Source organism: Ceratotherium simum, chromosome 40, assembly GCF_057802395.1.
Source record: "Ceratotherium simum simum isolate JZ-2026a chromosome 40, ASM5780239v1, whole genome shotgun sequence".
Lineage (NCBI taxonomy): Eukaryota > Metazoa > Chordata > Mammalia > Perissodactyla > Rhinocerotidae > Ceratotherium > Ceratotherium simum.
The window spans coordinates 2,234,728-2,248,615 of NC_141939.1; the positions used below are offsets into that span (position 1 = coordinate 2,234,728).

Here is a 13,888-nt window from a genome sequence, read left to right on the forward strand (position 1 = left end):
GCGCTGTCTGTTTGCACACAGCTGAATTCCATCTCCTGAAATGTCTTTTTTGTGTCGCACGGTTACTCTTAGGAACAAGTTTCACCAGTGGGAAGTTCTCACTGTGCATCCCGGAGTCAGGGGATGAACCTGTGGTGGAGGATGCCCCAGTTACCCAGCACGTAGAGCATCTCCCCCAGGAGCCCAGGATAATGCAGCTGTCAGAAGAACTCAGAGGCTGGAGCTCAGCAAACAAGGTCCTCTCTCCCGTATTGTTATAAGAAGTTATCCTTGAAGGAAGGAAATAGAATGATCCTGGTGCCTTCCCCAGATACACAAAGCCACACTGTGGGGCAAAGCATGAGGGTTGACCAGGTGGCTGCCACTCGGAAACCAGGATTGCAGGGGTGGTGACCTTAGGGTCTTTTTTACTGACCAAACTGAAGAAACCAAATCCCACTCCTATTTTCTTAACCTCAGTTGAATGGCCTGCATTTATAGGTTCAACAATGTATTTTATGCCACTGAGGAGCTGGGCCAGGGGAAATGGGAGGGGGAGGGAAAAGAGATTTCCTTCTTTCCCAGCTGCACTCTGATATCTGTCAGTGCTGTTATTTTTCCTGTCTCTCTCTGAGGGTCTCTGGCTCTGGGAAGAGAAGGTAGACCAGGATACACATGTATTCTGTTGGTCCCTACTGTCGCCTGGAAGTGAATCAGGCGTCCTGTAGAAGTGAAAGGAGGTTAAAACCAGTTCTGGGAATGCTTTCAAATCAAAGAACATTTTAAAATTTGACTCAGTTGCATTCCCTGTATGACCACTCCATTGGATGTGATTTCAATAACACTCCTGGCTTCTTGGCCATGGCCACCAAAAAGGAGATGTCCCTCCCCTCCCGGATGGAATGGGTGCCTGTGGTTACACCCCACACCAGCTCCTCCCCTCAGCCTGGAGGACACAACCAAGAGTTCTCACAGCCTCATCATTTGCTTGTAGCCAAGTCAGATGGGCCTGACTGGGTGGGTGTGATGGGGGTGGGGGAACCAAAGATCTCTTCTCAAATTCCTTACAAAGAAAAGCAAGAGTTTGTGGGTAGCAGGTAAGGCCAAGATTGGGAAACTCTACCTCCCTTTCCCAATCCGAGAATGTTTTCAACAGCCTGTGCCTAAAACCTGAGTTCATATTGCATTTGATTCCCGTATCTGAAATCCTTAAGTTGCCTTGATCCAGGTGGTTTGGGAAAAGGGAAATGGAAGGAGAAGAAATCCGAGTGTCCACTAGAAAGAAACAGCATGGAAAACAGCCACACTGTATTTGCAGGAAGTGAAGGGCACGTGTACCGTTTCTAAGCCTCACAGGTAGGGTTGTGGGGGACATCTTCTTGAAGGTGAGATTTGAGGAGAAGAAGAGCTAATAGCCCAACACCATCTTTTCAGCGTAGAACTGTCCCCTAAGTTTTTCTCCTGTTTTATTTCTTCCACCCCAAGTCTTTTACCACAAGGCAATGACTGCATTTATATTCTACGCTTAGTTCAAAATAGTAAATGAGGGTAACCCATGTTCTAAATTCGAAAGAGCCAAGCAGTGTCCTGGCTTTTGGGGTCTGGTGTCTGCCACACTTGTGAACACTGTTATTCCAAGCCACATTTCCTAAGAATAAATCAACGTGTCAGCGGGTATGCCTACTCAGTACTACTTGAATGACCCATCAGTCAACAGGCTTCAATGTTTTCCCCCTCAATGATTTAACTATTTGATTGACTAACCTGAAACGAAAACCCAAACCTTAGTGGTTGTTTTAGACTTGAGCAGATGCAACCTAACAGCCAAGGTCAATTGCCGTCAACAGACTTCGCATGGCCTCCTGGCTGCAGTTGGGTCCCTGAGCAGTGCTCACTCAGGGGAAAAGGGACGGTTCCTTGCAGTGGGGCAGAGCGAGGCTACGAGGTGCCGGGTCTCCTCCTGTGTCCACTTGCTGGCAAAGGTGCAAAACAGGACTTGGGCTTGTGCTGGTGAATCTGGCCTTCATCCTAGCACATCAGTGGACACACCAAAATAAACAGGGTTTTAGAGGCATGGGAGAACGACTCAAAGGGGATGAGGCCCCAGTCATCTGTTGCTCCAAGAGAAACAGTGCACTTAGCAAGGAATTGACAGGTCATGACTCAAACAGGAATTAAGGCAATGTTTGGGTGAAGGGGTACCAGCTATGGGTGTAACGTGATCAAATATTTCACAATCAGTATTTATTTTCTCTCTTCTTGCATGTTTTTGGTTTTTAACACTGTTACTCTTACAGGCACGCTCCCATGGCCTTTGGAAGGTGGGGAGGTGTGGCCTTCCTCACGTCTGCGCTGGGTTATGCAGCCCTCCCTCACCTCCCTGCAGGTCGTTTATAACCTGCATTCTCATGTGGTTCCACGATACAGGTTGAGCGCAGGAAAGAGAACCTGATTCAACATTTTGCTAAGTATTATTTTCACCACACTGAATAGGGTCTTTTTTGATCTGCAACCCACAGCTGGGCTGTGGTTCTCTCAACACACACAGACTTTAAAGCTTCCTCTTGTGTTGATTTCTCAGTGTGAGCTGACCACACGTCCACATGCACTTGCTGCTTCTCCGAATGTCGCCGAGAGCCACTGTTCCAATGCTGGTGGGCACTGACAGAGCAGGACAGCTGTGCCCGGGGGGTTCAGGGAGCAAACGCTCTGATGAGAAAAATGAGGCTATTCTATCTAAAACTTAAGTTTACTCTAAGGGCTGGTGTAAAATAGAGCAGAGGACTCAGGCCAAATATTTATTTTAGTTAAAATATACCATTTAAGGAGCTGAACTTTTTGTTTTGTTTTATTTTGCCTTTTTTTTTTTTAAAGCAAAATGAAGTTGGTTTTAATGGAGATACATGATTGTTAACTTGTTAGGTTATTTTGAAAGGCTTTCCTCCTTAAAATGAGCCTGAGCTGAGTGTTACTCTCTAATGCTGATAATTATCTGAAGCAAAATAAATACAAATGTCTGGGTTAACGAAGACTGAAACAGGATAATGCCTGGACACTAAATTTTCCAAGAACAAAGCACACAGTTGTTCTACACAGACCCCTGCCATGGTACTTAATGGAAAGGGCACAGAAACCTTTTACTTAGAGGCCTTGTGTTGATGGAGCCCCGGGGGCACGGTCATGGGACTGCCTTTGAGCCAAGGCCCTACTTTGAGGGCATAAAGGTGAAGCCAGCCCACTCCATAATTCAGGCCCCAGTACACGAGAACAGCGGTGAGCTGGAGTCCAGAAGCCTCACCTTCACCACTCACTAAATCAGCAGCAAGTCACCCGCTGATTCCCAATCCGTAAAGTGGATTAACAGCTATTCACACTTAAAGAGTGCTTGTGGGGATCACACAGCATAATGAAGGTAGACCAGCTCTGTCAACACTGAAGTTCCAGACAACAGAAAAGAGTCAGTTACCACAGCCATGAAGGGCTGTGGGGCATTGGCTTGAATTTAAAAAGAAAACAAACCCCAATCCAAGCCCCTCTCTTGTGGGCCTCAGCTGGCCACTGGGCACTTGTGTCGCTTTCGGAGTATGTGGGTGGATTTTAGCTACTCTGGGACATCAGGCAGGCCTCTGGGAACCGGCTGACCTCAGCTCCTGTGGTGCTCTGTAGTGCTCCGCATAGACAAGCAGGCTACATATGGATGATGCCTCGTGCTCAATCCACCTCCATGTGAGATCAGGAGTTCTGGCTTCTATGCTCAGCTAGAATCTTGGGCAGTCATTTAACTTCTCTGTTTCTTAATTTTACTTATTTGTTGAATGGGGATTATATCAGTCTTACTTACCTGGAAGATCTTTATGAGAATGAAATGAGATTTTTTTTTTCTTTTAGTATAAATATATGCATTGCCAATTATCATTAGATTGGAATTTCAGTGTTCCAATCTAATATGTCATATGGGTGTTCGGAAAAGTTTTACTATTTAGAATCAGGCCAGGCTGATTGCTATTCTCTGATGCTGACTTTTTTTTTTTTTTTTTGTGAGGAAGATCAGCCCTGAGCTAACATCCGTGCTAATCCTCCTCTTTTTGCTGAGGAAGACCAGCTCTGAGCTAACATCTATTGCCAATCCTCCTCCTTTTTTTTTCCCCAAAGCCCCAGTAGATAGTTGTATGTCATAGTTGCACATCCTTCTAGTTGCTGTATGTGGGATGCGGCCTCAGCATGGCCGGAGAAGCAGTGCGTCGGTGCGCGCCCAGGATCCGAACCCGGGCCGCCAACAGCGGAGCGCGCGCACTTAACCGCTAAGCCATGGGGCCGGCCCCTGACTTTTTTTTTTTTAAATAAACTTTTTATTTTGGAATACTTTAAATTTACAGAAAAGTTCCAAAGATAGTACAGAGAGTTCCTGTATGCCCTTCACCTAGGTTCTCCTAATGTCAACATCTTATGTAACTATGGTCCATTGTAAAAACTAAGCCAATATTAGTACATTTATATTAACAAACTACAGACCCTATTCAGATTTCACCAATTTTCCTACTAATGTCCTTTTTCTCTTCCATGACTCAATCCAGGATCTCACACAGTCTTCATGTCTCCTGAGTTTCCTCTGGTCTGTGTTGGTCTCTGAGTCTTTCTTTGTCTTTCATGAGTTGACAGTTTGAGGAGTACTGGTGAGGTGTTGTGTAGACCATCCCTCAATCTGGTTCTGTCTGATACTTTTCCTCATGATTGGACTGGGGTTATGCTTTTGGGGGAGAGTGAAGTGCTCTTCTCATCACATAATATCAGAGGTACATGTGATCAACATGACTTATTACTGGTGATATTAACCTTAATCACTTGGTTAAGGTGGGATCTGCCAGGATTCTCCACTGTAAAATAACAGTTTTCCCTTTCAATGCTCTATTCTTTCTTTAAAATAAAAGAAAATCACTGGGCCGGCCCCGTGGCTTAGCGGTTAAGTGCGCGCGCTCCGCTGCTGGCGGCCCGGGTTTGGATCCCGGGCGCGCACCGACGCACCGCTTGTCCAGCCATGCTGAGGCTGCGTCCCACATACAGCAACTAGAAGGATGTGCAACTATGACATATGACTATCTACTGGGGCTTTGGGGGAAAAATAAATAAATAAATAAATAAAATTATAAAAAAAAAAGAAAATCACTAAGTCCAACCCATACTCAAGGGAAAGGGAATTAAGTTTTACTTCCTGAAGGGTGCATATCTACATATAGTAGCTGGAATTCTTCTGTAAGCAAGACTTGTCTCTTTTACCCCATTTATTTATCTGTTTAATACTTTGGGTTATAATGCAACACTACGTTATTTATTTTGTTGCTTAGATTGTTCCAGCTTTGGCCACTGGGAGCTCTTTCGGTTAGCTCCTTCCAGTGTCCCCCTGACATACCCCCACAACTGTGGGGTTTTGTTGTTTATTTTTGTTTTAAGTGCTTTCTTACTTTCTGGCACTGGAAGACGCTCCATACTCATCTTATATATTCATTGCCCTAGCCCTAGAATCAGCCATTTCTCCAGAGACCCTGGTTCCCTTTACTGGAGAATCATATTAGAAACCAAGAGCTGGGCACTAGGTGTGCTTGTTGTTACTAGCTGATGCTGATCTTTATCCAAATAAAATAAACAAAAATGTTCAGAGTCAGAGAGAGATGGGTTTTTACTCACTGTGTTACTTTGGGCAAGTTCTTTTGCCATGCTGGGTCTCAGTTTCCTCATCTATGTGCAAGGATAATGAAGACCACTCAAAGGGCTGATGTGGGGTTAAGTGTATAGCAGTAAAGGAACTTTCTGTTTCTGATACTAGAGGGCTAGATTTTTTTTAACCAACCTTCCTGCTGAAAACAACCAAAATTCTTAGAGAATATATTGGAAACATCTTCAAAGCACTAATAATGGAACAAAACAATAATGCCAAAAATTACAGGAGAATTGGGAACCAAAATAAATAAACAAGTAAGAAAATTGCATTTGCCCTGAAGGCATTTGCCATTTCTAAAAAATCTGAATTTTCACTTTGACGGCCTCATGGTGGCTGGGGTAGAGATAGGAAGGGATGATAGTCAAAACCCGGGCCAGCACTAGGCAAGAAATTTAATAGGAGACCCTTGCTACAATAAGCTGGATGCCAAAGACCTATAAACCTCAGGGAGGGTAAAGAAATTACTGTCCTTATTTGAACTCTCTGAGTCTTCTAGAAAACCTCAAGCCTTGAATTTGGTTAAAGTGGATCTCAAACAGAGTACCTTCAGACGCCTTGCAGGAGGAGCCTTCAATTTGGCCTTCTTGTAAGTCTTACAAATCATTTTTCAACAACAATGACCAGCACACATTAAAAGATAACTAGATACATAGCAGAAGCAACAGACAAAAAGAAATAGACCTGTAAAAACTTAAGATATTGGAATTATTGACTATAGACTATAAAACTATGCTCCAATGCATAAAGAAATAAAACACAATATTGAATATATCTTTGGGGAATAGGAAACTAAAAACTGAGATGGGTGGTATAAAAAAGAAAACAAAAAAGAATTTTAAAAATAAAAATCCGAACAACTGAGATTAAAAATTTATGGGATGAGTTAACCAGCACATTATGTGCACCTAAAGAAAGAATCAGTAAACTTGAAGAGTTATTGTGTGAAAGCATCTAGATCAGTTTCAGTAATATCAATCATCACAGTTCCCTTTTCAGTCCTTCACAAGCACACTCCTATTTAGCACCTCCAACTGGCCAAGGGTCCCAGACATTTTAGTGAAGAGACTGCCAATAATATCTCTAAGGCCTTGAGACCCCTGCAAAGAGGTGTGGTAGAAGTGGGAAAGGAAGCATTTGTGTCAGCTCCCCCACTCTCTCCCTTTTGGGAACTCCAGGAAAGCCCAGAGAAGGGGCGAGTGCTCCCGGCTGGCAGCTCAGAGACCTGCAAAAGGGCTTGAGATGTCCTACAGGACTGAGCATCCCAGATCTAGCCCCATAGATAAAGCTTGTTCCAAAGTGGCTGGCTGCTCCCTGCTATCTCCCAGGCTGCTATGAGGACCCAGTAAATGAAAAGTGTGGAAAGCACGTTGCACTATAAGAATACAAAAGTACTTCAATGTTTTACGTGAAAGTTGGTTTCTTTTACTCAACATTCTTCTGAGGTATTAGAATTATATATTATTGAAATACCTGGTCACATGGATTTAAAGTATTCCCTCAGGTAGTCGTTTTTTTTTTTTTTTAATTAAAAAGTATTCTCCTTTCCTCTCCCCAAAGGGGACATTTTCTTCATGGAAGGTAGTCTCCAAAGATGGCTGCCATCGGTTCTCTCCTTCCCTGTATGTAGATGTTACTCCTCACAGTGAGCGGTGAAGTCTCCTCTCCAGCCTGAATCTAGGCTGGACTTGCGACTTCCTCTGGCCAAGAAAATGCAGCTGAAGTAACACTATGTTACTTCTCTGTCTAGCCTTCACGATGGCATCTTCTACTTTCTCCTTGGAAGCCAGCCATCATGTAAAACATTCTGCCACCCTGAGACTACCATGCAGTGAGGAAGACCACGCTAGGCTACACAGAAAGAAACAGTTGTGGAGCAGCCCCCAGCTGTTCCCACCATCCCAGCTGAGGTGCCAGCCATGAGAGTGAAGAAGCCATCTTGAGGACACAGCCCCAGCAGACACCACATGGAGCAGAAGAACCATCTAGCTGAGCCCTGTCCTGACTGCAGAATCATGAGAAATAATAAATGGTTGTTATTGTAAGCCACTAATTTTTTGGGTCTTTTACTATATAGCAATAGATAACTGAAACATCTTTACATATGCTTTTCTTCATAACCACTGTTCTCCTGAAAAGGAAAAAGATTCTTCGAGGTTCTTCAGGGTTCACTATAGTCTTGCTCTTGCAGACTTCTTCAGGTTTTTCTGTCACTTGAGACTTCAGCCAAACTGGTCTTTTCAGTGTTTTTTAACATGTCTGTCCTGAGTACTCCCATTCCCACGATTTTGCTCACTTCATCAACCCCGTCTAGAGGCTCAACTGCATTTCCCCCAACCTCAATCGAACCACTACCTCCTCTTTGTCTGAATTTTCCCTCTTCAAGGTCTAGCACAAGAATGACCTTCACTCCTAAGTGACCTCTGTCCTCTGAACTCTGAACATAATCTTGTGGCCAAGTTCACAGGAAGGCCTCTGCTCCCTTGTGTTGTTATTTGTGTTTTTAAAGTCAGTTTTGTGTCCCCAAATATAATGAGCTCCCTTGAAGGCAGAGCCTGAGCACGCACCTGTTGGTGTTTCAGCATCTACCAGAAGGCCTGGAAGAGAGGAGCTACTCAGAAAATGTGTTTTATAGATGATTACGCTGTTTATAGTCTTTCTTTAGAGCAGCATTTTTGTGGTGATTCACTGGATCCACCTTCATTTTCAGGCACTCTACAGCTGTCATACTGAATTCCCATTGCTACCATTGACATAAAAACACCACAGGTATTCATATGAATAATGAGTTAATAGGTTTTGGTAAGAAGTAGGAAAATGAAAAATCACTTAATACATTTTTTTTTTTTTTGCCAAGACAAGGAAAACACTTTGGATTCCCTCCTCTCCTTTTCATGTCAGAAAGTTCACTCACAGTGAATCATTTCTTTGTCGCTTAAACTCCTTAGTGTAATATGATCATGGTAGGCAATGAAAACATGTATGTGAAGTCCCAGAGGCATAAAAATCCATGAGTGGAGACTGATAAAAGATTGGCAGGTCTGTTTTCTAAGAAAGCAAAGAGCTGACGGCTGATGCGCAAGGGTTTCTTCTGCACAGCAGGGACTCTTACCTGACTCCTGATCCTCATGCTGGCCATGGGAGTCAAATATTTATGTTCTAGATACCAGGCTCGCTCCTCGAACACCAGCTTGGTTCCATATAACAGACAAAACTAAGGGTTGGGAGAAGAGGTGAGAAACAGACAAATAGTAATATATAAGAAAACGTAGAATCTAAGAAGGTAAAAGAGAAATAGCATAATATTATATTCCATAAAATAATAAAAGTTACCACTTCTTTAATGTAAAATGGTCACATTTTAGATGTGCGGTATATATTTTATTTTTAAAAACCATTCTATGGAAAACTTAAAGAATATATAAAAGTAGAAAGAACAGCATAACCAACTTCCATGTCTCCATCCCCACAATGCAACAAATATTAACTCATGCCACTCTTGTTTCATCTGTACCCTCATCTGGTTCTCCCTCACCCCAGATTATTCAGAAGCAAAAGTCCACTCATAATGTATTTTAAAACATAAATGTAATATTTCTGTTTGCTTTCCTTCCTAATTCATGAAAGAATACTCTAAATGCACATTCTGAATAATATCATCTTGATATTTTCCATCGAGCATGGTTTGATTAAACTTTCATAAAAATAGCAATTCCTCATTTACATTTTGTTTCAATACTTTTTCCCATTATGTTTCTGAAACCTACACACACAACTCCTTCATGACATCAGTGGCATCAAGCAATAATGAGTTTCCCTGTATCAACAAGTAACTTTTAAATTAACTATTCATTTATCTTTCAATAGTCAATAATCCCAAAATTACACAAAAGTAGAGAGAACGGTATAAAGTACCTCCATGTCTCCATCACCCACCGCCAATAGCTATCCACTCATGGTCAATCTTGTTTTATCTCTACTCCCACCTGTTCCCCCCTTTCTGTATGACTGCGAAGCAAAGTTCAGTCACATCATTTCATCCAAGAGCATTTCATCGTGTATCTCTAAAAGATAATGACTCTTTAGAAGTAAGACAATCTCAAAGTCAACCCAGCAACAACAAAACCCTCTTATTCAGAGTCAAATGGAGATGACCTTCAAAGCAGAACACAGTATGTCTTCTGTGGATCGTCAGACTCAGAAATCACACAGTTCACAGTCATGTAGCCAATAGAGACCCTTCCTTCTTTTCCTGAGATTTTGGGACATCCTTGAAATAGCATCATTATGAAAAGCCTCAACTATTCAGTCTTCCCAGAAAGGGTCACAGTGTGGCGTAGCAGCTTGTCTACAAAAGATATTTAAGATTAATTATGGCTCTTTTATGAACTTGCCAAAGTTCTGGGCAGTAGTTGCTTGGCCAGCGTAAGCTTCCTTTGGCTCTTCTATATAACAGCAGTAAAGATGTTAGCTGACCCTACAGACATGGTGAGAGCAACTGAAAAATACTGTAATACATCCTGAAAAATGAATTCTTATAAAAATAAAGACTGCTGGCTTCAACCAGCCTCACATTGTGCTTCCTAACTACGCCTGCTCTTCTCTTCTGTCGACTCCTGAGTTGCCTTCCTGTTGCCAGTCTGTGGCTCTTGTGTCTCTGATGCTCAGGGCCACTTTTCTGGCTTTGAACTTTTGCTTTTCTCCTTGAACACGGTTCAGACTCTCCTTAGGCTACCTTCTTTGCTTGTCCTCGTAAACACGTGTCCTGGTTCTTGGTGGCTACCAGAATACTACATCTAGGTCCAGATACAATCAGCCCAGCCTCAGACCCTCAAACAGAACCTGAACGTCTTTCTTTTTGTCTTCCAGAGATGGGATTTCAGTGCATTAAGAGGCATCCGAATCTCTAAGGAGTCTCACTGTTGGAACAGCCATTGCATATCAAGCCACTTCTCTATATGGAATATGGATTTATGGATTGTTAACTCTGTAGGAAAGGGATCTTGTCTTGCTCATCTCTGTATGCCTAGGGTCTGGTAAAGGAGCTGACACACTGTAAGAGGTTGGCTGAAACCCAATTTCCTATAACGCATAGCTATTAATCCTGTAACTTCTGCTGCCTAAGGAGTAAAGCAGGAGTCTATGAAAGCCTCCAGATAATAGCCCTGAACAAATTTAAAGATATGTTTCATGTCTCTGCTTAGTCGTTCTTTCTTTAAGATGATCAGCCTTCACAGATTGTCATCTTCCTCTCACCACATGGCTTCCAGCCTCATGCCACCTTGGACCTGATGGTCTCTTCTAGATGCTTAATTCTCTCCTTCAAAGCATCTCACAGAACTGAACAGAGTATCCAGATGTTCTCTCATCACTGTAGTGTCAGCAGCACCATCACTGTTCTGGATTGGGACTCTACACTTTTATATGCAAAGTAAGATGGAATTTGCTTTTGTGACAGCCACATAATATTTTTTTGAATAAATGAGTGAAAGAATATTATGCACATTTGGTTGACATCAAATGTTTGTTCATTTGCCTTTTCCCCCATGAACTATTTTCAACCAAGCCATACATACATATACACATCCCTAAAGGGATAATTTTAAATTTGTTCTTTTAAAGTATTGCCTTGTTGATATGACCTACCTTGAACCCCCAAAAATCTCCATGTAGCTTGTTTTTGTTTTTTTTTTTTGTAAGAAAGATCAGCCCTGAGCTAACATCCATGCCAATCCTCCTCTTTTTGCTGAGGAAGACTGGCCCTAAGCTAACATCTATTGCCAATCCTCCTACTTTTTTTCCCTTTTTCTCCCCAAAGCCCCAGTAGACAGTTGTATGTCATAGATGCACATCCTTCTAGTTGCTGTATGTGGGACGTTGCCTCAGCATGGCCAGATAAGTGGTGTGTCGGTGCGCGCCCAGGATCTGAACCCGGGCTGCCAGTAGCAGAGCACGTGCAGTTAACTGCTAAGCCGTGGGGCCGGCCCCTGAATCTTGTTTTAATAACCTATTTTTTTGTGTCATTTAGAAATTTGTCAGGTCTCATTTATGTCTTTGTACCATAGAACCCAGCTGATAGGTCTGGGTTCTTTTTGTGTGTGAGGAAGATCAGCCCTGAGCTAACGTTTGTTGCCAATCCTCCTCTTTTTGCTGAGGAAGACTGGCCCTGGGCTAACATCCGTGCCCATCTTCCTCTACTTTATATGGGACGCCGTCACAGCATGGCTTGATAAGCAGTGTGTAGGTCCGTGCCCAGGATCCGAACCTGCGAATCCCAGGCCGCCAAAGTGGAGCACGCAAACTTAACTGCTGCATCACTGGGCTGGCCCCTGATAGCCCTACATCTTTTGATTCAAGTATCTGAGAATGTATTTAATGAGAAGTCATCTAACTCATATCTCTCATCTTGTCCATAACAATATCCCGAGAGCCTGGCAAAGTGTTGGCCAAAATCAAGATACGTCAATTTCCCCAGATTTTTCTCTTCTAGTAACCTGGTTAAGAAAGGAAATAAGATGAGTTTTGCAAGGCTTAGCCATAGCGAACACAGATAGGCTCCTAGTGACTATCTCTTTCTTTTCTAGTTGCTCATAAACTATCTTGAATAGCCTTTTCTAGAATTTTAACTTGGATTTATATCAACCTCAAATTCTATAGTTTTCCAAATCTACATTTTCCCTATTTTTTAAAAATGTGGATATTTGCTCATTTATCACTTTATGACATCTCTTTTGTCCTCCTGGGTTTCAAATCTCTCGCAATTACAAGTCCTTCCCAACTGAGGACAATATTTCTTCAGAGAGAAGATGGGAACATTATAGGAGACGAGTAGCTCTGCTTTCTTCTCACTATCTGTTAACATCAAAGCCTTCCTCCCCAAACTAGGCGCTTGTCTCTTCAAACTCTGAATGTAGCTAAATTAAAAATGGCCTTTTAAATCTTTAGATTATCTGTCAAGCCACATGTTACGCCGGGACTTGGCCATCCTGACATGTATCAAATGCTACCCTTTTGTGTTTATCCTTGGACAAGTGTCCTCCCCAATCACCCCACTCCTCATTGTTTGTATATAGCTTCCTCAGACCTTCCTTAGACCCCTCTTCTTTTATCCTGGCTTCTAGTGTGTCCCAAGCCACACCTTTTTTCCTGCATCAATTGTATTGTCAGAATAATATTTTACTGTTTTTCTTCCTCTTAGGCCCATATGCTCCTTTGCAATTTCTGCCCATAGAATCATAATAGCCAATATTTATGAAGCACCTACTATGTGCCAGGCACTGCAAGGTGCCTTTTACATCCCCCTCATGTAGTCCTCACAATTATCCTGAAAGGTAGCTGTCGTAGGCCTGTGCAGGAAAGGGTTAACTCAGCAGGTCTGGGCTGCTCAGACCCCGCACATTTCCAAAATCTTCAGGGCTGGCCCTTGGCCCAGCTCTTGGGAGATGACCTCTGAGCCCTTAGACTATCTTGCCTGATAAGAGTGTCTTTATATGCCTGAGGCCTTGGGCCATACCAGATAATTTATGCTAACAGATTTATGATGAAGGCCTGTTTTTACACGCCTGGGGCCCTGGGCCATGCTGTATCAGTTTTTCCTCTGGGGGGCCATGCTCTGAGTAGCTGAGGTCAGGCATGCGAGTGCTGCATGTTTGTGTGACTGACCCCAATAAAAACGCGAGACACCAAGGATTGGGGAGCCAACGCTTTGCACATGTTGTCACCCACCATCGTTGGGAGAATTAAGCGCTGTTTGTACGCCTCCATTGGGCGAGGACAACTGGAAGCCTTGTTGGTTTCTCCTGGACTGCACCCCTTGCATCTTTTCCCTTTGCTGATTTTAATCTATATCCTTCTGCGCCCTCTCTCTATACATATATACATATATAAATATACAACTGTAACTATGAGTACAATAGCTTTTCTGGTCCTGTGAGTCCTTCTAGCAAATCATAAAACCTCAAGGTGGTCTTGAGGACCCCCAACACAGGCCCCATTTTACACATGAAGAAATAGAGGCTCAAAACGTTAACTTATAGAGCCAGGGTTGGAACTAAGTCTTTGAAGATTAAAACATATTTTTCTATCTACCACACCATAGCACTTCTACCTTCCAGAAGTTAAAAAACAAAGCAGACAACTCTTTGCTAAAAATAGAAGCTATAGGTTCTATTCTGGGTAAGATGGAGTAAATGACTC

The 13,888-nt window shown here is 42.8% G+C and overlaps 1 protein-coding gene across 4 annotated transcripts in view; it reads right to left on the bottom strand.

Moving 5' to 3' along the window:
* The window catches only part of ACOXL (acyl-CoA oxidase like), a 376,737-nt gene that overhangs the window by 21,891 nt on the left and 340,958 nt on the right, over nucleotides 1-13,888 (bottom strand). For all 4 annotated transcript variants that reach the window (XM_087426114.1, XM_087426113.1, XM_087426115.1 and 1 more), the window contains one exon: nucleotides 8,805-8,906. In XM_087426114.1, coding sequence (XP_087282240.1) covers nucleotides 8,805-8,906 — 102 coding nt within the window. The remainder of the gene's footprint in view (nucleotides 1-8,804; nucleotides 8,907-13,888) is intronic.